The sequence below is a fragment of the Somniosus microcephalus genome, chromosome 4 (assembly GCF_052327205.1).
Source record: "Somniosus microcephalus isolate GS21.2 chromosome 4, FLI_Smic_1.0, whole genome shotgun sequence".
Lineage (NCBI taxonomy): Eukaryota > Metazoa > Chordata > Chondrichthyes > Squaliformes > Somniosidae > Somniosus > Somniosus microcephalus.
In genome coordinates this window covers 20,718,958-20,744,392 of record NC_140990.1, presented here as the reverse complement: position 1 = coordinate 20,744,392, position 25,435 = coordinate 20,718,958, and the positions used below count along the sequence as shown (strand labels likewise).

At 43.8% G+C, this 25,435-nt stretch overlaps 1 protein-coding gene across 1 annotated transcript in view; it reads left to right on the top strand.

The window, feature by feature from the left end:
* The first annotated feature begins 1,670 nt into the window (after positions 1 to 1,670).
* The window catches only part of LOC147118376 (uncharacterized), a 73,742-nt gene continuing 49,977 nt past the window's right edge, over positions 1,671 to 25,435 (top strand). Inside the window, 1 exon segment of the mRNA XM_085983899.1 lies at positions 1,671 to 1,821. Within this exon segment, the coding sequence (XP_085840025.1) occupies positions 1,671 to 1,821 (151 nt within the window).

Below are 25,435 nucleotides of genomic sequence, written 5' to 3'. Positions count from 1 at the left end.
AGTGCACAGTCGCTAAGGATAGAGAACTGGTTGGCAGACAGGAAAAAAAGAGATGGAATTAAGGGGTCTTTTTCCGAGTGGCAGGCAGTGACCAGTAGGGTACTGCAGGGATCAGTGCTAGGACCCCAGCTATTCACTATATATTAATGATTTAGACGAGGGAACTAGATGTAATATCGCCAGGTTTGCAGAAGGCACAAAGCTGGGTGGGCGAGCGTGCTGTGAGGAGGATGCAGAGTAACTCCAGTATGATTTGGACGGATTGGGTGAGTGGCAAATGCATGACAGATGCAGTGTAATGTGGATAAATGTGAGGTTATCCACTTTGTTGACAAAAACAGGAAGGCATTTTATTATCTTAACGGCAATAGATTGGGAAAAGGGGTGGTGCAACGGGACCTGGGTGTCGTTGTGCACCAGTCACTGAAGGGAAGTATGCAGTGCAGCAGGCATTGAAGAATGCAAACGGTATGTTGGCATTCACAGCGAGAGGATTCCAATACAGGAACAGGGATGTCTTGCTGCAGTTGTACAGGGCCTTGATGAGACCACACCTTGAGTATTGTGTGCAGTTTTGTTCGCCTTATCTGAGGCATGATGTTCTTGCCATGGAGGGAGTGCAGTGACGATTTACCAGTGTGATACCTGGGATGGCAGGGGTGATGTATGAAGAGAGATTGGGTCGATTCGGCTTATATTCGCGAGAGTTTGAAGAATGAGAGGGGATCTCATTGAAACTTATAACATTCTAACAGGACTAGACAGACTAGATGCAGAAAGGATGTTCCCGAGGGCGGGGGAGTCCAGAACCAGGGGTCACAGTCTAAGGATAAGGGGTATGCCATTTAGGACTGAGACGGGGAGGGCATTCTTCACCAGGGAGTGGTGAACCTTTGGCGTTTTCTACCACAGAAGGCAGTTGAGGCCAATTCATTAAATATATTCAAGAAGGAGTTAGATATATTTCTTAAGGCTAAAGGGATCAAGGGATATGGGGAGAAACAGGGACATGGTACTGAATTTGAATGCTTAGCTATGATCTCATTGAATGGTAGAGCAGGCTTGAAGGGCCGAATGCTCTACTCCTGCTCCTATCTTCTATGTTTCTATGTTAACAGCCAGTGAAGTGCTTTTGAAGTGTAGTCACTCGTGTAATGTGGGAAAAGCAGCAGCCAATTTCTGCCCAGCAGGATCCTAAAAACAGTGACGTCATAATGACCAGATGAAATGTTTTTGTGATGTTGATTAAGCGATAAATATTGACCAGGAGAAATCCACTGGTCTTTTCGAAATGGTGTAATATATTACATCCTCCGGAGAAGGCAGACATAGCCTGGGTTTAACGTCTCAGCCGAAAGATGGCACCCCAGACAGTGCAGCACTCCCTCAGTGCACACATCGGGAAGGTGGGGCTAGGTTTTGTGCTCAGGTCTCTGGTAGTGCGAATTGAACCCACAACCTTCTGATTCAGAGGCGAGAGTGTTTTCAAACTGAGCTACGGCTGACTCGGAGAGCATGTAGATTAGAGCTTAAACTCTTCATTCAAATACATATAAATGCAGGCAGAAGAGTGAGAGGCCTTTGTAGAGGTAACAAGGCTGATGACTGGCAGACAGATGGACAGCGGCCTGTCTGGGCCTCGCTCACGTGTTGTCGCTAAGCAGGGAAAAATGTTTACAGCAGGGTTCCCGCAGTGCAGAGAGGCAGAGAAAGGAATCACTGGAAACCGTGAAATGCAGGAGCAAAAATATACTAACAGTCTGGAGTCTGTGTACAAAGATCACGGGCAGCCGGAACCAGTTAACGTGAAAGGAAATGAAAGTCAGTTGCTGAGAAGGTGGTTTGTGAGTTGTTGTTGTTTATTGTGCTGAACAGAAAGGGTTAAATCCGCCAGCGGAAGCTGTGGATTTCCAAGCTCCAATTCATCTGATTAATTTTTCTGTCCCTGTAAGTGTTGATGTACAAGGCTCGACAGTTACCATCAGCATCAGCGCAACATCTGCCCATAAATGGGCGCTGGAAACTGCCTCATGGATACATTTACAGTGTTTAACCATTCATCCGGTAACCGAGCGGTGTAAAAGTTCGCATCACATCCGCCAGAGGGCGCCGCGGTCACATGGTTCTCGCTGTTCCCGCGGGACTCGGTCCCATGCTCTTCCTGATGTCTGTAAATCCATCAACATGTCAAACAAGTTTCTATCTACGTTCGTGTTCTTGGGGTTCAGAAAAACCCCACCCTCTATACGTCTTCTTTTGACAGCAATTTATCGTCACAATCTCTCCGTACCACGCTTGTCAATTACTTCCTCACACCGCAGATAATAAAGCACCGCCGTTAGAAGTGTTTGGTAGTTTAGTCAAGTAATTTTTTGAAAAATATCTGTTGAAAATTAAATCTGGAATGAAGGACACACTCATGGACTGTAACCCGGTTGAGGAGTTTCTTCCATCTCACTTACCACCATTTACCACCCCACGTGATTAATTTCAGCACAGTGTTAGTTTCAGGTAGCCATTAGTCTAACGATTTCAGCAGATATTTGGGGAAGGGGCCCGTATTCCTCTCCGAGAAACTACCAACACAGTCGAATGATGGCGGTAAGATGTTATCTGGAAATGAAAACGAGAGGGTTTGAATGTGAATGCCGATGTTTAGTTTATTTCACTATCACTAATCGGACTGAGGTGGCTGATCTGTGTTCGGGTTTAACTAACCTTCTACTGGGGCGCACAAGGGGATATTTTCCTCTGGTCTTTCTGTGTAAGGGACGTCACAAACAGAGCGGCAAATTTTTGATCGCTGCTTTAGAATCTTTCTCCCTGCTCCCTCGGGGTTCATAATCGCAAGCTCATTCTATTCCAATGCCATCAGTATTTCATTCGAAATAGCGGCAAGAGGAAATCTAACCCATTGACTGGGTACCTCGGTGTAAAAACGAAAGTATTCCAGGAGAATTAACTGAATGGTCCTCGACCTCGACCCTCACTGAATCTTATTTCATTGTATCGCAGGGGAAACAATGAGAACAGGAAGTGACGTTAAACCAATAGGAGCCTCTGGCGGGGTTTATTCCGGTCCAGGATTGCCTTTTAACTGAACCGATAAGTTCGAGCTCGGCAGCGGGAATGCAGATGTTCAGCGCCTGGGTTGTGGTTGGGGTGTTTATTGTCGGTAAGTATGACTCCAATCATAACTAAACTGTAAATATTTTGAAAAGAAATCAAAGCACCAGGATTCCTGTCATAGAGTCATAGAAATTTACGGCACGACAGAGGCCATTGTGCCCATCGAGACTGTTCTGGCCGAAGAAAGAGCTATCCAGCCCAATCCCACATTCCAGCTCTTGGTCTATAGCCCTGTAGGTTACACCACTTCAACTGCATATCCAAGCACTTTTTAAATGCGATGAGGGAGTATGCCTCTACCACCTTTTTCAGGCAGTGAGTTCCAGACACCCACTAACCTCTGGGTGAAAAAAGTTCTCCTCAACTCCCCTATAATACTCATACCAATTACTTTAAATCTATGCCCCCTGGTTATTGACCTCTCTGCTGAGGGAAATAGGTCCTTCCTGTCCACTCTATCTGGCCCACTCCTAAATGTATGTCTAGATGGATAAGTGAAAAGCAGAGACGTTACGTATAGAACGTTGGTGCGACCACACTTGAAGTACTGTGGATAGTGCTGGTCTCCATATTATAAATAAAGATATGGAGGCACTGGAGAAGGTGAAAATAAAGATTTACAAGGATGATAACAGAACTGAAAGGCTTTACCTATCAGGAAAGTGTGAACAAGATGGGGTTATTTTCTCCAGCCGAAAGCAAGATGAGTGGTGACCTGATGGATGTCTTCAAAATTATGAAGGAGTTTGATAGACTAGATTTGGAGAAGAATTTTCCACTTGTGGTGGAGACCAAAGAAGGGGCCATAAATATAAGTTAATCACGAATAAACCCACTAGGGTTTCAGGGTAAAGTTCTTTACACAGAGAGTGGTGAGAATGTGGAACTTGCTACCAAATGGAGTGGTTCAGTCGAATAGCATAGATACATATTCTAGATAAGTACACGAGGGAGGAAGGAATAGAAGGGTAGGTTGGTAACCTTAGATGAAGTAGGATGGAAGCATGCTGGTGTGGAGCACAAACACCGATATTTAACTGTTGGGCCCAATGGCCTGCTTCAGTGCTGTACATTCTATTAGTATTATTTAACTCACACCTTTTAATACCCAATCTTATCTTGTTCCTGATCACATGTTAAAGGTGAGAGTCATGGAGACTCTTTTACTCAGAGCCAGTCTTCAGTGAGCAGCAGCGAATGTGAAGCGGTGCCTATAAAATCTACCTACAGTACGGCAGGAAAACTGGTATTACTTATATTGGTAGCGGGAACAAGCATAGAATGAGCCCGAGTGGGTAGTGTGGACACGGCCTTGGCATACCCAGGAGCAGAGAGGAGAAGGATTCGAAATCCGTTTCACTGCTGGGCTCAAGAAATCCGACACCTTCGCCAGTGTAACAATCTTCGGACTGCAGCTGACTGACGCTGCCATGTATTACTGCATTCTCGGCGAGGGAAGCAGATTCAACAGCGTGCAAAAACTGCCATTGTACTGTAGGGCGGGGCCCTGTCTGTTGGGGTAGTGTGGAATCGCGGGAAGATGCAGCCACAATGAGCAGCGCGCTGACAGGCGCTCAAACACACACCGATAGGAAACCAAATTAACCTCGGATCAAACTGTCACCCAACTGTTTCCAGGTGCGGCCGAGAAAACAAACTGCAGAATCCAATCGGCCCGAAAGATCGATCACAGAATGAACCGAACGGTTAAGCTGTTCTTTCTGCCTCTGATCAGCTGTTTTCCCTGAAAGTTACCGATCGATGTTCTGCTCAGCTCCGAAATCAGGTTGCTGACACTGCCTGGAACCTCCGACTGGAATGGGTCAAGTTCCTATCTACTGCCTGTGTTTGTGATTTCATCCCACGTATTCTTGCGAAACGGGATATTTAAGGAGAGCTCTGTCCGTGTGGCAGCTTCCTGTTAGGAAGCTGGACTTAATTATCATTCCGTTTTTGTTGGAGTACACCCTGGCAATGTTCTATGGAGCCAAGAAGAACAGAGATTCCCACAATGCAAAGCGGCCAGGAAAATGCCCCCTTTAAACCACGGGCCGCGTTTACAATGGGAGCACTGATCGCACATGCGCAATTCGCAAACGGCTTTATTCGTGCTTATCTGTATCGTTATCTATGTCGCATGTTTTTTGTGAGAATTGAAGTCATATTTTACTGCAATGGTGTAGTTTTATGTAAATAAACATTGGCTCACTTGACGAGACGTTACACAAACACGGCCGATTGTACGTCGCACAAACATAGACAACTGTACGTCACACAAATAGGGGCGAATGTACGTCACACAAACATGGCTGTCCGTACGTCGCACAAACATAGCCGGCTGTACATCACACAAACAGGGCCGAAAGTACATCACACAAACGCCTTTTAAATGCCAGCGGTTTCGTTGCGTTCTGCGCTCATTGCAGCAAGTTTCAACCCGGCCTAAGTGTGGTGCAGGTGCGCAGCCACCCACAGGAAACTCAAATATAGCTTTTGTTCCTACTCCACCATTAGAGGTAGTTTTTTGCAGCCGCGATTCCCTTCTTTGCCAGTATCTTCCGACATAAATTTCCACCTCCCAATAAATAACTCCTCGGGATTTATACCACTAATTTTGGTTCTTCTGCCCTTATCACCACATGGACTGCCAGGGTTCAAGAAGGCGCTTCGCCACAACCTCCTCAAAGACAATTAGGGATGGACAATGCTCGAGACGCCCACATTTCATGAACGAATAAAATAATCCTCTTGAACTCTTGCCGCTCTTGTGGTTTATTGTATGAAACTCCTCCGGGTAAACATCACTAGGCAAGTGCAAGTAAGTTGTTCCATCTAGATTCAGGAATCATGTTATAAGTAAACTCTGACGCCTGTTTTAGGTGCTTATAGGAACATTAGCCGTAGGAGCAGGAGTAGGTCATTTGGCCCCTCGAGCCTGCTCCGCCATTCAATAAGATCATGGCTGGCCTGACCTTGGCCTGAATTCCACTTCCCTGTCTGCTCCCCATAACTCTTGACTCCCTTACCTTTCAAAAATCTGTTTATCTCCAACTTAAATATATTCAATGGCCCAAACTCCACTGCTCTCTGGGGAAGAGAATTACAAAGACTCACGACCTTCTGAGAGAATAAATTCCTCCTTATTTCCGATTAAAAGCCATGCCCCCTTATTCTGAAATTATGCCCCTAGTTCTTGATTCCCCCACGAGTGGAAACACCCTCTCTACATCTACCCTGTCAAGCCCCTTCAGAATATTATATGTTTCAATAAGATCCCCTCTCATTCTTCTAAACTCCAATGAGTATGGGCCCAACCTGCTCCACCTTTCTTCATAAGACAACTCCGGAATCAACCTCGTGAACCTTCTCTGAACTGCCTCCAATGCAAATATATCCTTCCTTAAATAAGGAGAACAAAACTGTACGCAACACTCCAGGTGTAGTCTCACCAACGCCCTGTACAGTTGTAACAGGACTTCCCTACTTTTATACTCCATTCCCTTTGCAATAAAGGCCAACATTCCATTTGCCTACCTAATTAATTGCTGTACCTGCATGCTACCTTTTTGTGATTCATGTACAAGGACCCCCAGATCGCTTTGTACCTCAGCATTTTGTAATCTCTCCCCATTTAAATAATAATTTGCTTTTTAATTTTTCCCACCAAAGTGGATAACCTCACATTATCCCACATGAAACTCCATCTGCCAGGATTTTGCCCACTCACTTAGCCTATTGAATCCCTTTGGAGATTCTTTGCGCCTTCCACACAATTTGTTTTCGCACCTATCTTTGTATCATCAGCCAATTTGGCTACATTACACTCAGTCCCTTCATCCAAGTCATTAATATACATTGTAAATATTTGAGGCGCCAGCACTGATCCCTGCGGCATTCCACTAGTTACAGTTTGCCAACCTCAAAATGACCCATTTATCCCAAATCTCTGTTTTCTGTTAATTAGCCAATCCACTATCCATGCTAATATATTACCCCAACCCCATGAGCTCTTATCTTGTGTAGTAACCTTTTATATGGCACCTTATCGAATGCCTTCTGGAAAACCAAATACACGACATCTACCTGTTCCCCTTTATCCACCCTGCTCATTACATCCTTCAAGAAGTCCAGCAAATTTGTCAAACATGATTTCCCTTTCATAAAACCATGCTGACTCTGCTTGACTGCATTATTATTTTCTAATTGCCCTGCGACCACTTCCTTAATGATGGACCCTGTATTTTCCCAATTACAGATGTTAGGCTAACTGGTTAGTAGTTGCCTGCTTTCTATCTGTCATCTTTCTTAAATAGGGGCATTGTGGCGGAGCCACCAAAGGAATCAGAGCGGTTGTGCATAATTCCTTTAACAGCAATGTCGTTACTGTCTGTGCCTGTACCTTTAATTACACTGTTTGACTGTACAATTTCTATTTACCTTTACAGCGCGGTTTCAACGTGATGACGTCATGCCGTTAGTCACGTGATGCCCCGATGGCGGGAAGAACGTGATTACGTCATGACGTCAGTCTTCTGACCAGGAGATCAGTCCTCGTGGAGCCCTCAAGGAGAGCAGACCTGTAGCTGATGTATTCCAGCAGTTTCTAGTTAAAACCTGTTTTTTTCCATTAAAGTTCATTGTTTTAATTGCCTGAGTCGAACTCAGTCTTTTCCATAGGAACCTCCATTCCTACAGCGTTACATTTGCGGTGTTCGACTCCACTGGGACCTCTCCAGAATCCAGGGAATCTTGGTAGATTACAACCAATGCATCCACTATTTCTGCAGCCACCTCTTTTAAGACTCTGGAATGCAAGCCATCGGGTGCAGGGGGCTTGACCACCTTTAGTCCCATTAGTTTGCCCAGTACTTTCTCTCTGGTGATAGTGATTATTTTAAGTCCCTAACCCCCAATAACCCCTTGATTATCCATTATTGGGATGCTTTTAGTGTCTTCTACCGTGACGACCGATAACAAATATTTGTTCAAAGTCTCTGCCATTTCCCTGTTTCCCATTAGTAATTCCCCAAATTCATCCTCTCGGGGACCAACGTTTACTTTAGCTACTCTCTTCCTTTTTATATACCTGTAGAAGCTCTTACTGTCTGTTTTTATATTTCTTGCTAGCTTACTCTCATAAGCCATCTTCTCTCTCTTTATCTTTTTTTTAGTTCTCCTTTGCTGGTTTTTAAAAATTTCCCATCGCCTGTCCTTTCACTATTCTTCGCAACATTGCATGCTTTTGTTTTCAATTTGATACCATCCTTTACTTCCTTAGTTAGCCACGGATGGTTCATCCTTCTCTTACTGTCTTTCTTTCTCACTGAAATATATCTTTCCTGAGAGTTATGAAATATCTCCTTAAATATTTGCCACTGCTTTTCTACAGTCTTACCCTTTAATATATTTTCCCAGTACGCTATAACCAAGTCTGCCTTCATACCTTTGTAATTACCTTTGTTTCAGTTCAGGACACTAGTTTGAGACCTAGCTTTCTCACCCACAAACTGAATTTGAAATTCTACCATGCTATGATCACTCTTCACAAGAGGATCATTCACTGCGAGATCATTAATTACTCCAGCTTCTTCACACATTACCAGATCTAAAATAGTCTTCTCCCTGGTTGGTTCAACAACATATTGTTCCAAGAAACCATCATGTATACACTCTAAGAACTCATCCACAAGTCTACCTCTGCCAATTTGCTTTGTCCAATCAATATGAAGATTAAAATCTCCCATGATTATATTCGTTCCTTTCTTACAAGCCTGTATTATTTCTTGATATATACTCTGTCCTACAGTGTGGCTACTCTTTGGGGGCCTGTAGACCACGCCCACCAGTGACTTATTACCCTTATTATTTCTTATCTCCCACCAAAGTGATTCTACATCATAATCTTCCAATGTCTTTTTAAATTTCGACTCAGCGTATCCCCCCCCCATTATTTAGGTTAAAGCCCTATCTACAGACCTAGTTATTCGATTCGCCAGGACACATCGAATGAAGCCCATCCCGATGGAACAGCTCCCTCGTATCCGAGTACTGGTATCAGTGCCCCAGGAATCGAAACCCATTTCGCCCACACCAATCCTTCAGACACTCGTTCATCAGCTGATCTTATTTACACTATGCCAATTTGCACGTGGCTCAGGTAGTAATCCAGCGATTATTACCTTTGTAGTTCTACTTTTTAATTTAGCCCCTAGCTGCTCATACTCCCTCTGCAGAACCTTTTCCTTTGCCTTACCTATGTCGTTGGTACCTACATGGACCACGACAACTAGATCTTTCCCCTCCCAGTCTAAGTTCTTCTCCAGCCCAGAGGAGATATCCATTACCCTAGCACCGGTCAGGCAACACAGTCTTCGGGACTCACGCTCTTAGCTGCAGAGAATCCCCCTTACTATACTGTCCCCTTCCACTACCACATTTCTTTTTGCTCCCCCCACTTGAATGGCTCCCTGTACCACGGTGCTGTGGTCAGTTTACTCATTCTCCATTCAGTCCCTGCAGAACACAGTGAGTAAGAACCTCGTAAATTTTGGACAAGAGCATGGGCTGAAGCTCCTCCACCAGTAGCTCCTGGGTCCACATACCTGCCTCGCTCGTAGTCACACCCACCTGTCCCTGACCACGAACCAAATTTGAATTAATTAATCTAAAGTGTGTGACTGCCTCCTGGAACATAGCGTCCACGTAAAGCTCCCCCTCCCTGATGTGATGCACTGTTTGAAGCTCGGACTCCAGCTCATAAACACGGAACCGAAGTTCCTCGAGCAACCAACACTTACTGCAAAGATGATCGCCGTGGACCGGAATGGTGTCCACCAGCTCCCATATGTTGCAGCAGTAACACATCGCCTGCCCTGCCATCTCTAATATATTTAATTAATGAAGTGTTTAAGATTTAAACGTTTAGTTTTTAATCCCGGCTCTTAATTTAAAAAATGCCCAAGAAAACAGAGAAATACTGACCAACCAATCACTTCCCTGTTTTCCTGTGAAGTCACACCTTGTTTTTGTTGTCAGGTCCGCTGCTTCTGCACTCGGACCTTGCTCTGCGGCGCTGTTGTTTTGCTCCGCCTCCGCCCTCGCTTCCGCTCCCGCTCAGCTCCACTGCCTCTGCCTTTTCCCCATGATGTCACATTTTATTTTTCTCCGAATGCATTTGGGGGGTTTCACAGAGCCGAATTCCCGCTGGTTCTCTGTCCCGTCTCATGAAGATTTTTAACTCCTGCTCTCCTAGAGGCTGACAAAGATAGAAAAAGAAAAAAGGAGCACTTCACTTCCCTCCTCACCATACTCCCTTACTTTCCAAACTCACAGGCTTACACTCTGTTCCTAGCTGCACTCCGTGACAACTGCACTCCAGCCTGCCTTATTTATATTTCTGAGATTTATGAGTCAGCTTTCTGGCAGTTGCAGATCCAGATTAGACTAGTTAATTAACTAACTAGCCCCACCCACTGTCCAGCACAGAGCTTGCTTTGCCCTGCCCAGGCCTGGAAGAGATATAAAACTTAAAAACAGTAAATATAAGTTAAATGCTAATTGCAAGCACACAAGGTTAACCCTTAAGATTCACTCCCTTACTCATGGAATTCGCAGGCTTACACTCTGTTCCAAGCTGCACAATAAACACCAGGTGGCGACAGTTATCTTATTGAAACATGAATCATGCAGACGCCGATGTTGCTGACCATGTAAGTCACTGACTGCACTGTCAGAACAAGTAATATTACTGTTACTAATATTAATAATACTCAGATTAATGCTCAGTCCAAGTTTAAAAGAGCATCCTTAGAAATAATCTGAAGGAGACATATTAGGATGGATGAGGGTGCAGAGGAGATTTACTAGAATTGGATCAGGGATGAGGGACATCAGTTATGTTGAGATACTAAAGAAGCTGGGATTGTTCTCCTTAGAGCAGAGAGGTTAAGGAGTGCTTTTTTAGAGGTGTACCAAATTATGAAGCTTTTTAATAGAGTAGATATTGAGATACAGTTTCCACTGGCAGGAGGGCTGGTAACCAATGGAGGGAATAATTGATTTAATTGGCAAAAGAACCAGAGGGGGAGATGAGGATTTTTTTATACAGAGAGTTGTTTGCTCTGGAATGCACTGCCTGAAAAGATGGAGAAAGCAGATTCATTATTAACTTTCAAAAGGGAATTATCATTTCCCTGTTAATCCTACAATAGACCATGCCTCTGTTTCTGTTACACTAGGCCCTATCTCTGTTATTACTGCACTCGAACATGTCTCGGTTTATATTACACTAGTCCCTGTCTTTTTTATTACTGCATATGCCACGCATCTGTTTATATTACGTTAGGCCCTTTCTCAGTTATTGCTGCAGTAGACTCTGTCTCTGTTTATATTACACCAGATGCAGTCTTATTTATTGATACACTTGGCCATGCCTCTGTTTAGATTACGCTATATCTGTCTCAGATATTACGTGAGAAGACTCTGTCTCTTTCTGTATTACACTCGCTGAAGTCGTATTTATTACTTCACTAGACTGTGTAGATGTTACACTAGCCCCTGTCTCAGTTATTACTGCACTGGACCATGTCTCTGTGTACATTACACTAGACCCTGCCTCAGTTATTACTGCACTAAACCCTGTCTCTGTTTGTTTTACACTAGGCCCTGCCTCAGTTATTACTGCACTATACCATACCACTGTTTTTATTACGCTATACACTATCTTATAAATTACAGCAATAGACCTTGCCTCGGTTTATATTGCCCTAGACCATGTCTCTGTTTATATTTATTAAACCCTGTCTCAGGTATTACTGCACTAGACCATGTCCCTGTTTATATTACACTAGACCCTGTCTCAGTTACTGCTACACTAGACCAGGTCTCTGTTTATATTACAGCAGACCCTGATTCTGATTATATTAGACCAGTCCCTGTCTCAGTTATTACTGCACTAGACCATTTCTATGTAGACATCACACTGCCCTGTCTCACTTATTACTGCACTCGACCTTATCTCTGTTTACATTACACGAGACCATCGTCTCTGGAAATGTAAGTGCTTACCGGATTTTCCCTGGGAATGTAAGTGTTTACCAGATAGGCACAGTAAATTTAATTGTTTACTGGATGGTCTCTGGGAATGTAAATGATTATCTGATGGTCCCTGGGAATGTAAGTGTTTACCGGATGGTCCCTGGGAATGTAATTGTTTAATTGTTTACCGGATGGTCTTTGGGAATGTCAGTGTTTAGCGGATGGTCTCTAGGAATTAAAGTGTTTATCGGATGGTCTCTGGGGGTGTAATTGTCTACTGGATGGTGTCTGGGAGTGCAACTGATTATCAGATTTTCCCTGGTAATGTAAGTGTTTTCCAGATAGGCACAAGGAATGTATTTGTGTAGCGGATGTTGTCTGGGATTGTATGTGTTTACCGGATGGTTTCTGGGAATGTAACCTTTACCAGATGGTTCCTGGGAGTGTAAGTGATTACGTAATCGTCCCTAGCAATGTGTTTACCGGATGTTCCCTAGGAATGCAAGTGTTTACCATATGGTCTCTGGGAATGTCAGTGTTTACCAGATTGTCTCAGGGAATTTAAGTGCTTTGTGCATGGTCTCTGGGAACGTAAGTGTATACCGAATGCTCCTTGGGTTCTTGCCCCTTCTAAAATCACGTTAGATTCTGAGACTCACAGTCTCCAGGTAACAGGTTAGCAGCCACTCTTGGATGTCCGATTCGTCCAGGGATGAGAGCATAGGACACAATATTAGATAATTTTGAGATCTACTGCAGGTAATCCTAGAGAATTCTGTTTATTTAATGAATTTAACAATTAGAAGAAAGGGATATTTCACCACATTCTTCAACTGCTCTCTGAACTTAGTCGGGGTAACTGTGTTCTGCCCTCGCAACGCGATTCTATGCAGAGCTAGACAGATAGCGAACAACTCGATATCTTCCAATAAAATCACAAGGCTTGACTTTTCTTGTAACGCTTTACTGAACGATTCTAATTGTAAAACTGAAATACAACACAGAAATGGAAGCACACATTAGTATACAGGCGCATAACTGATATGTATACACAGATTTAGGTACGCCTGAGCAACACAGTACATTTAGTAAACTGGGAGGCATTCTCTTTAAATTAGCCCTGTACATAGTGTATGAAAATACAGCTACTAGTTAATCAGCTAGGCAGAGAAAAGTTACAACTAAACATTTTCTACAACATACAGTGCACATTAATCATCTATAGCATTCTAGAATACTTACAGACAAACAATTTCCAAGACTCAAGCATGGGGACAATACAACTGCCCGGAGCCTGTGCTGCTGCAGGAGCACCGTGGTGTAGGTCTGTGTCCCAGCGAGGACTCCACGAGGACTACGTAGCAGTCCTGTGGGGAGCGTGATGACCTCATCACGCTCGGTAGCGTTGTCCGCGCTTGGGGCGTCACGTGATGCGCGTGGTCGCGTTTCTGGCCGTGGAGGCCGAAGTCGGGAGCGGGAGCTGGAGGCCAGGCTGAGCCGATGCTTGCCGCGGGAGCGGAAGATCGCGTCGCTCTCGGCGGCTGGTAGATGCGGCCGAAGACGCTAGGCCGGGCTGTGCCGGCAGCCTTTCTGGAAGGCCGAGTCGGGCCGGCAGCCGCCTCACACACGTCACGTCGTACGTGCCGTGGCGTCAGCGCGCTACGTTGTACGTGACGTGACGTCAGCACGCTAAGGCGCGTCTTAAAGGGGCAATGGCCCTAAAAGGTAAGTTAAAGGGGCAACGGCCCCAACAGGTAGGTTATACATATATAAGTAAATTAAATACATACAGTGAGGTTAAGTTAGAGGGAGAGGCAGCACAAACTGCATAAATGCAAGTGTTTGTGCAGCATCTCGGGAGCTGACGTATGTATGCCGTTTCTAGTACAAAGTCAGGAAGATCTACAACATCGCCGAGAAAAAAACACATCCGGTTCCATGCAGAATACAACATAAACATTGGCCGTAACAGTAAGAAATTACCCGAAATAAGAAACAGTAAAGTGATGGCTTTTCTTCGGTTCTTCATCTCTGGCTCAGTGGAAATCTTACCACTGCTGTAGCCCCAGCGTTCCTGCGGGCTTTGCTGGTCATTAAAATGTGCCTACCGGTTAAAGCATGGAGCAGCAGAATAAGAATAAATGGGACACACGGTGTTAGAATATAATGAACGAGTTAGATTACTGTCCACATATGTGGTTCAGCAACTTCGAGTATTACATATCAAAACCACGGTCTATTATCAAGACGAAATATACTCGAATACATAAAGTACCAGAAAATGTTCTTTAAACAGCTCAGCACAGTCACTGTTCCTAGAACGGCACTCGCCGTTTTCCCGGTGCTAGATTTAGTTTTCAGCTTCTGGCAACAAATGGCCCCAAATCGATCAAGGGACCAGACAGATCAGTCTGTGGCTGCATAAAGCAGGACAGCATGGACAATACACGTGGGGATGGAATCCATGAAAATAAACTGTTGCCAATACACAAGCGCAATCTGCCTCAATATCAGATCGGTGATAGCGACCATTGATGCGCCTTCTTATTGGGGAGCGGGCAGGTAAGTGGAGTTGAGGCCAAGATCAGATCAGCCATGATCTTATTGAATGGCGGAGCAGGCTCGAAGGGCCAAATGAACTACTCCTGCTCCTACATCATATGTTCTTATGTCATGGCCACCAGTTGGTGTGCGACACATTTGGACAGCCCACAATTTCCCCTGGGATCACGTTGGCTATGGGGAGCCAATCAAAGAAGGGAATCTGCCTTCATACACTTGACAGATAGACCTCTCAAATATATGAATGGAGATCACCCCATTAAATAAGGATCAAATTTTTTAAATTAGTTGAAATGACAATAAATTAAGCATTTTAAACAAAAATATAACTTTTTGAAAAAATCTCAGAGGGAGAGAAGTAAAAAGTAGTCGAAGTGTGACGTCACCAGAAAGCAGGTAAGTGACTGGTTGGTGAGTATTTCTCTCTTTAAAAACTTTAACTCTGTGGTTTATAGTTTCTAAAGTCTCTGTGGTGTAGCGGGGACTGTTTATAAGCCAGGACCCTTAAATATATTATTTAACTGTAGTGCAATTGGTGGGATTGATTTGATTTAATTTAATTGCAATTAATTAAAGGGTAAGTCATGGCACGACAGCCTGGTGCCGTGGTATGCTCCTCCTGCGCTATGTGGGAATCCGGACACTTCCTGTGTCCCTGACAACTATGTGTGCAGGAAGTGTGTCCAGCTGCAGCTACTGGCAGACCGCATTGCAGCGCTGGAGCTGCGATTGGATTCATACTGGACCATTCGCGAGGCTGAGGATGTCGTGCATAGCAAGTTTGATCAGTTGGTCACACCGCAGGCAAAGGTTGGACAGGCAGAAAGGGAATAGGTGACCAACAGACAGAGTACTAGGCAGACGCAGGTAGTGCAGCGGTCCCCTGTGGACATCCCCCTCTCAAACAGATACACAACTTTGAGTACTTTGGGGGAGGTGGCTTATCAGAGGAAGGCAGCAGCAGCCAACTTCTTGGCACCAGGTTTGGCTCTGCTGCACAGGACGGGAGGAAAAAGAGGGGAAGAGCTATAGTAATACGGGATCTATTGTAAGGGGAACAGATAGGCGTTTCTGCGGCCGCAAACGAGACTCCAGGATGGTGTGTTGCCTCCCTGGTGCAAGGGTCAAGGGTGTCTCAGAGCGGCTGTAGAACATCTTGGAAGGGGAGGGTGAACAGCCAGTTGTCGTGGTGCATATAGGTACCAACGATATAGGTAAAAAGCGGGATGAGGTCCTAAAAGCGGAATATGGGGAGTTAGGAGGTAAATTAAAAAATTGGACCTCAAAGGTAGTAATCTCAGGATTGCTACCAGTGCCACGTGCTAGTCAGAGTAGAAAGAGAAGAATATTTCAGATGAATACGTGACTAGAGGAATAGTGCAAGCGGGAGGGATTCAAATTCCTGGGACATTGGAACCGGTTCTGGGGGAGGAGTGACCAGTTTAAACCGGACGGTTCGCACCTGGGCAGGGCCGGGACCGATGTCCTAGGGGGAGTGTTTGCTAGTGCTCTGGGGGAGGGTTTAAACGAAAATGGCAGGGGGTTGGGAACGTAAGCAAGGTGACAGAGGAAAAGGAAACAAGGATAACAGCAAAAGATAGGAAGGAGAAAAACAAAAGTGGCAGTCAGAAAAATCAACGGTTTAAATCAAAAATGGCCACAGTAAATAATAATTCTAATAGGTGTAATAGCGTTAAAACAAGCCTGAAGGCTTTGTGTCTTAATGCGAGGAGCATTCGTAATAAGGTGGATGAATTAGCTGCGCAAATAGAGGTAAACAAATATGATTTGATTGGGATTATGGAAACATAGCTCCAGGGTGGCCAAGGCTGGGAACTCAACATCCAGGGGTATTCAATATTCAGGACTGATAGGCATAAATGAAAGGGAGGTGGGGTAGCATTGCTGGTTAAAGAAGGGATCAACACAATTATAAGGAAGGATATTAGCACTGATGATGTGGAATCTGTATGGGTAAAACTGAGAAATACCAAGGGGCAGAAAACGTTAGTGGGAGTGATATATAGATCTCCAAACAGTAATGCGGATGTTGGGGATGACATTAAAAGGGAAATTAGAGAAGTTTGCAATAAGGGCACTGCAGCCATCATGGGTGACTTTAATCTATATGTAGATTGGGCTAACCAAATTAGTAACAATACTGTGGAATAGGAATTCCTGGAGTGTTTAAGGGATGGTTACCTGGACCAATATGTCGAGGAACCAACCAGAGATCACGCCAACTTAGACTGGGTATTATAATAGGAGAAAGGATTAATTAGCAATCTTGTTGTACGAGGCCCCTTGGGTCGGAGCGATCATAATATGATCGAATTCTCCATTAAGATGGAGAATGAAGTATCGACTCAGAGACTAGGGTCCTAAATTTAAATAAAGGAAACTACGATGTTCTGAGGCGCGAGTTGGGTTGGATTGATTGGGGTATGTCGCTCAAAGGGTTGACGGTGGATAGGCAATGGCAAACATTCAAAGACCGCACGGATGAACTACAGAATTTGTTCAACCCAGTATGGCATAAAAACAAAACAAAGAAGGTGACTCAACCGTGGCTAGCAAGGGAAATTAGGGATAACATAAGATCCAAGGAGAGGACATATAAATTGGCCAGAAAAAGCAGTAAACCTGAGGATTGGGAGCAGTTTAGAATTCAACAAAGGAGGACAAAGGGATTAATTAAGAAAGGGTAAATAGAATATGAGAGTAAGCTTGCAGCCAACATAAAAACTGACTGTAAAAGCTTTTGTAGATATGTGAATAGAAAAAGATTGGTGAAGTCAAGCGTAGTCAGTCAGAATCAGGGGAATTTATAATGGGGAACAAAGATATGGCGGACCAATTAAATACATATTATGGTTCTGTCTTCACAAAGGAGGACACAAATAGCCTCCCAGAGATGTCGGGGAAAATAGGGTCTGATGAAAGGGAGGAACTGAAAGAAATCAGTATTTGTAGGGAAATGGTGTTAGGGAAATTGATGGGATTGAAGGCCGATAAATCTCCAAGGCCTAATAATCTACATCCTCGGGTACTTAAGGAAGTGGCCCTGGAAATAGCTGATGCTTTGCTGATCATCTTCCAGCATTCGATGGAATCTGGAACAGTAACCATGGATTGGAGGGTAGCTAATGTTACCCCACTATTCATGAAAGGTGGCAGAGAGAAAAGGGGGAATTACAAACTGGTAAGCCTGACATCGGTAGTGGGGAAAATGCTAGAGTCCATTATAAAAGATGTAATAGCAGAGCACTTGGAAAACAGTGACAGGATCGGACAAAGTTAACATGGATTTACAAATGTTAAATCGTGCTTGACTAATCTACTGGAATTTTTTGAGGATGCAACTGGTAAAATAGATCAGGGAGTACCAGTGGATGCTGTGCATTTGGATTTAAAGAAGGCTTTGGATAAGGTTCCACATAGGAGATTATCGTGTAAAGGTAAGGCACATGGGATTGGGGGCAAGGTATTGACTTGGTTAGCGAACTGGTTGGCAGACAGAAAGCAAAGAGTTGGAATAAACGGGTATTTTTCCGAGTGGCAGGCAGTGACAAGTGGAGTACCGCAGGGATCGGTCCTTGGGCCCCAGCTGTTCACAATATATATTAATGATCTAGACAAGTAAACTAGATGTAATATCTCCAAATTTGCAGACGGCACAAAGCTGGGTGGGCGTGTGTGCTGTGAGGAGGGTGCCGAGAAACTCCAGGATGATTTGGATAGTTTGGGTGATTGGGCAAATGCATGGCAGATGCAATATAACGTGGATAAATGCGAGGTCATCCACTTTGGTGGCAAAACCAGGAAGGCAGATTATTATCTGAATGTCCATAGATTTGGAGAAGGGGAAGTGAAACGAGACCTCGGTGTGCTTGTGCACCAGTCGCTGAAGGTAAGCATGCAGGTGCAGCAGGCGGTTAAGAAGGCAAATGGCATGTTGGCCTTCGTAGCGAGCGGGTTTGAGTACAGGAACAAGGGTGTCTTGCTACAGTTATACAGGGCCTTGGTGAGACAACATCTTGAGTACTGTGTGCCGTTTTAGTCGCCTTATCTGAGGAAGGATGTTCTTGCCATGGAAGAAGTTCAGCGAAGATTCAGCAGGCTGATACCTGGGATGGCAGGAATGACTTATGAGGAGAGATTGGTCGATTGGGCTTGTACTCGCTGGAGTTTAGAAGAATGAGAGGGGATCTCATTGAAACTTATAAAATTCTAACAGGACTGGACAAACTGGATGCAGGATGGATGTTCCCGATGGTGGCGGAGTCTAGAACCAGGGGTCACCGTCTAAGGATAAGGAGTAACCCATTTAGGACAGAAATGAGGAGGAATTTCTTCACCCAGAGAATGGTGAACCTGTGGTATTCACTACCACAGAAGGCAGTAGAGTCTAATTCATTAAATATACTCAAGAAGGAGTTAGATATATTTCTTAAGGCTAAAGGGATCAAGGGATATGGAGAGAAGGCAGGGACAGGGTACTGCATTTGGATGATCAGCCATGATCGCATTGAATGGTGGAGGAGGCTCGAGGCGCCGAATGGCCTACTCCTGCTCCTATCTTCAATAATTAAAATTTTAACGGGGCTAAAAATAAACTTACCTTTTTTTAAAGTTTTTTTTAAATGATAAATGAGTGGGAAAACATTGTTTTTTTTACTTTTCTCAACAGGGGTTTACCAGGTGTAAGAATTCTAAAGGTTTTCTACGGGCGGAAGGTCTCCAGAAAGTGGAAATATCCGCCTGCAGATGACCTTCTCCGGGGCAGGCGTCCGATCTGTCAAGAGCATTCTTGACAGATCAGAAATGCCGGTTTTCAGCTCATGCACTGTGCATGCCTGAAACTGGCATTTCCGATGTCCCTACGGGTGTGTACATAGCGCGTAGGGATCGAAATATCCGGCCCATTATGTATCAGACTGGGAGGGAAAGCAGAATTTTGATGGGGCTCGAGTTGAAACCTGTAACTCATTACCGACACCCCATGATATCATCGCATTGAATTACCTGTGGAGCTAAAGAGATAGATTGTACGAATATTCGGTACTGCATTGTGGAATCTATAAGTGCATGGGAAGAAATACAGCATGAACGTAACAGATGCATGATCAATGAGAAATTAAATGATAGCGCTTCCTAAAGCTCATCAGATATAAGTACCGCCCGAGGTAACAGGGAAACAAAGAATCGGAACCTCCCAGGGAGCCTTCGTTTCCCAGGATCAGTCAGCAATTGAAGCGGTGCGATTCGCTTCTGTGCCCCTGTGTTAGGGAGGAGGAAATCCCATTTCAGTACCCTGCTACTGGTTAGATTATTGATGCGGTATTATTAAGTTTAGAACTGAAATAAAAGCACCAGAAAAAATGCAGTGAATCTACACTGCCAGGCATTATTTACAGGTAATTGTATGTAAAAATGCACTGTTGTAATGTGCAAATGCTAAGATAATAAATACAAGTGAACTGCAGATTTAAAGATAACTAGGTGCTAAGAATTGTTTTGAAGATTGCGTTTGCTACATTTTTGTTGAAATACACGCATTGGAGTTCATTGAAAGGAAGTTTTCCAAATAACATTACCAATAACATCAATAGGAATGGACTCTGATTGAAAATAACGTGTTGTTGTTAACCATGTAATGTCCCACTAAATGCATTTATGGCATCGAAATCAGACGACTTATCCAACAAGGCAAAGTGCCGCTGATTGCTTTTGTAAAGTATCCAAACACAAATAGAAGAGCTTATCCCTGCACTCTTTCACCTGTTGGTTTCCGGTTCGTGCAGCGAATATCAGACGAGAAAAGATTAAATAATTTTCTTATCCTCACTACTTCAGTTACAATCCGCTGGGACAGCTTATCATAAACTACAACAGGAGACTACAGAGAATCACTCCGAGTCTCACTGAGAGGTTTACAGAACTGTGCCTGACAGGCGTATGATTCAATTGTGATTTCAAAACAAAAATTGGAAATTAATGTATTGAAATCTGACTGAATGATCATTTTGCAGGAATGGCAATTAACCTCTTAATCCTATTCTAAGCGTCAGGAATAGTGACACTAATGCAGAATTGGAGATGGTGGACACTAACTGGAACTGAATGATTTGCAGATATTTTTAGACATTTATTTATGTAATCTGCCAGGATTTGTCAGGATAGTGCGATGAGGTCATTTACGGCCACATGAGAGGGCATACGGGTGCTCGATTTAACCTCTCATCTGAAAGAGGACACCTCCGACCGTGCATGACTCCCTCAGTACTGCACTGCCGTGTCAGCTTAGAGTTTTGTGCTGTAGAGTCTGAACTGGGACTTGATTCCACAACCTCCTGATGCAATGGCCTGGGTACTACCAACTGAGCCATCGCTACCACTCAATTGCACTCCAAAACGTAACAACTCGCTGCATTAAAAAAAATGTTCACATCTCCCCTCTGAATTAATTGGGACATTTTCTTAACTCTGTGCCCTTTGGTTAGCGGCCCCCCAGCCAGTCGAAACAGTTTCTCCTGAGTTAATCTATCAACACCCCTCATAATTATGAACACCTCAATTAATTCTTTCTAACATCGCATCGCGTACAGAAACAATAGCCAAAAACAGCGCAGATGAGATGGGGACAAACAAGGAGGGAAACACAGTTAAGCATGATTTACTGAATTAATACATGGATCTAGGGACTTGCTAGGGATACCAACAGCGGTGAGGATGTGCCAGTATTTTTTTATACAACAACCCATGCGTTAACCAAAATGCAACAAGTTGAAACACCGAATACCAATAATCATTGTGTATCCCGAGCTAAATAGAATATTACAGTGAAACATGCTTTATAGAATTAATAACTGCACACATATACTTAACAGAGACACCAACAGCAGTGAGGATGGGACAGTAAAATTTTTCTATCTCCTCAAATGTTCTAAGTATCTGCAACTGCATTACATAACTTTCAAAATTGATGCTCAAAACCATGACTTCACTTCGGTTACAGTCGCTGATGGTATTGGTGCTGAAGGCAAGGCGTTGATCGTATGAAGTGACACAGTAAAGGGAGCTCCTTCGAGCAGACAGGAATCCACGAGTGACACAATTGGGCGCTATTGTAACTAACTATTTTTTATTACAGTCATTGACCAAATAGACTGAATGAACCATTGTCACCACAACACTTACCGACAACACAATCATAGAATCATAGAAAGTTACAGCACGGAAGGAAGCCATTTCAGCCCACCGTAACTGTGCCGGCCAACAAAGAGCTATCCAGCATAATCCCATTTCCCAGGTCTTGGTCCGTAGCCCTGCAGGTTAGAGCATCCCAAGTGCACATCCAAATACGTTTTAAATGTGGTTAGGGTTCCTGCTTCTACCCCACTTTCAGGCAGTGAGTTCAAGACCTCCACAAACCTCTGGGTGAAGAAAATTTCCCTCAAATCCTCTCTAAACCTTCCATCAATTACTTTAAATCGATGTCCCCTGGCTTTTGACCCCACTGCTAAGGGAAATAGGTCCTTTCTATCCACTTTTTCTAGACCCCTCATAATTTTATACACCTCAATAAGGTCTCCCCTCGGCCTCCCCTGTTCCAAGGAAAACAAACCTATCCTAACCAGTCTACCCTCATAGCTAAGATTCTCTACTCCCGGCAACATCCTTGTAAATTTCGTCTGTGTCCTCTCCAGTGCCAGCGCATCTTTCCTGTATTGTGGAGACTAGAACTGCATGCAGTACTCTAGCTGAGGCCTAACTAGTGTTTTACACAGTTGAAGAATAACGTCCCTGCTCTTGTATTCTATTCCATGGCTAATAAAGGCAAGCATTCCGTATGCCTTCTTAACCACCTTATCTACTTGGCCTGCTATCTTCAGGGATCTATGGACATTCACTCCAAGGTCCATTTGTTCTTCTACGCTACTCAGTGTCCTTCCATTTAATGTGTTTTCCCTTTCCTTGTTAGCCCTCCTCAAATGCATTACCTCACACTTCTCCTCACAATCTACTTAAATTTATCATACACAGTCTTAAATTAAAAGTGAGCGAATGAATTCGAAATATTTCACCTGCCCATAAAATAACGAGGACAGAACTTGGAGAACGCAATTTCTCTTCCTGTACGGAACTAAAACTGAGAGAAAAAGACGAGAAATTGGCAGAAAAAGGACGGAATGAAAGAAGAAAAATGCTGGATTGCCCAAACTTGTTCTCTGTTTTATTCCATCCCAAACCAAAAAGGTATGAATTTCACAAAAAAAACATTTTCTGCAAAAGGCAGAATTCTACAAAAAGCCAATCCCGCTGATGGAACCACAGAACCCACTTTGATTAAAGTGTTTCATAAAGTATCACATTTTAGGCTTGTTATCAAAATTGAAGCCATTGGGATAAAAGGTGCAGAATCAGCATGGACACACAATTGACGAAGGGATAGAAAACAGAGAGTTGTGGATAATGTCTGTTTCTCAGAATGGAGGGAGGTACAGGTGGTGTTGCTCAGGGTTCAGTACTAGGGCCACTGCTGTCTTTGATATACATTAGTGACTTGGACTGTGGGTACAGGGCACAATTTCGAAATTTGCAGGTGACACGAAATCTGAAAGTGTAGTGAACAGTGAGGAGGATAGTAATAGTCTTCAAGAGGACATGGACTGGCTAGTGGATCGGGCGGACACGTTGCAGATGAAATTTAACACAGAAAATTGTGAGGTGGTACATTTTGGTCGGAAGAATGAGGAGAGACAATACAAGCTAAAATGTACAATACGTATTTTCTATATGTCTCCTATTTATCTATTTTTCTATGGATATGAGGAGAGAGTGGGAATATGGTGTTGAGATAGAGGATCACTTCCCAAACCCGCGACCTCTTCCACCTAGAAGGACAAGGGCAGCAGGCGCATGGGAACACCACCACCTCCAAGTTCCCCACCAAGTTACACAACATCCTGACTTGGAAGTATATTGCCGAGCCTTCATCATCGCTCGGTCAAAATCCTGGAACTCCCTACCTAGCAGCACTGTGGCAGTAGCTTTACCGCACGGACTGCAGCAGTTCAAGCAGGCGGCTCACCACCACCTTCTCAAGGGCAATTAGAGATGGGCAATAAATGCTGGGCTTGCCAGCGACCCCTATATCCAATAAACGATTAAAAAATAACCCTCTTCAAAACAAGGGCATAAAAAGTAGCCATATCTAGTGGGAGGATAGAAGATTGGGAAGCATTTAAAAGCCAGCAAAGTATAACTAAAAGATTAATTAAGAAAGGGAAGATAGATTATGAAAGTAAACTAGCAAAAAATATAAAAACAGATAGCAAGACTTTCTACAGTTATATAAAAAGAAAAAGGGTGGCTAAAGTGAATGTTGGTCCCTTAGAGGACGAGTCCGGGAAATTAGTAGTGGGGAACATGGAGATGGCAGAAACGCTGAGCAAATATTTTGTATCAGTCTTTAAAGTAGAGGACACTAAAAATATCCCAACACTGGACAAACAAGGGGCTATAGGGGGCGAGGATCTAAACACGCTTAAAATCACTAACGAGATCCTACTCGGTAAGATAATGGGGCATAAGGTGGAAGTATCCACTGGAACTGATGGCTTACATCCTAGGGTCTTGAGAGAAGTAGCGGTAGGGATTGCGGATGCATTGGTGGTAATTTTCCAAAACTCCCTGGATTCAGGAATGGTCGTGGCAGATTGGCAACCTGCTAATGTAACGCCCTTATTTAAAAAGGGAGGTGGACAAAAGGCTGGAAACTATAGATCAGTGAGCCTAACATCTGTGGTTGGTAAAATGCTGGAGTCCATTATTAAGGAAGCAGTAACAGGACATTTGGATAAGCATAATTTAATCTGACTGAGTCAGCATGGTTTTATGAAGTGGAAGTCATGTTTGACAAATTTGCTCGAATTCTTTGAGGATGTAACAAATAGGGTGGATAAAGGGGAGCCAGTGGATGTGGTGTATTTGGACTTCCAAAAGGCATTTGACAAGGTGCCACACAAAAGATTACTGCACAAGGTAAAAAATCACGGGATTGGGGGTAATATCCTGGCATGGGTGGAAGATTGGCTATCTAACAGAAAACAGAGAGTTGGGATAAATGTTTCATTCTCGGGTTGGCAATCAGTAACTAGTGGTGTTCTGCAGGGGTCGGTGCTGGGACCCCAACTCTTTACAATCTATATTAACGATTTGGAGGAGGGGCCCAAGTGCAACATATCCAAGTTTGCCGACGATACAAAGATGGGAGGGAAAACTGTGAGTGAGGAGGACATAAAAACCTGGAAAAAGACATAGACAGGCTAAGTGAGTGGGCAGAAATTTGGTAGATGGAATATAACGTTGGAAAGTGTGAGGTTATGCACTTTGGCAGAAAAAATCGAAAAGAAAGTTATTATCTAAATGGAGAGAAACTGCAAAGTGCTACAGTACAAAGGGATCTGGGGGTCCTGCTGCATGAAACACAGAAGGTTAGTATGCAGGTACAGCAGTTGATCAGGAAGGCCCACGGAATTTTGGCTTTTATTGCAAGGGGGTTGGAGTATAAAAGCAGGGAAGTCTTGCTTCAGTTATATAGGGTACTGGTGAGGCCACACCTGGAATATTGCTTACAGTTTTGGTTTCCATATTTAAGAAAATATATACTTGCTCTCGAGGCAGTTCAGAGAAGGTTCACTCG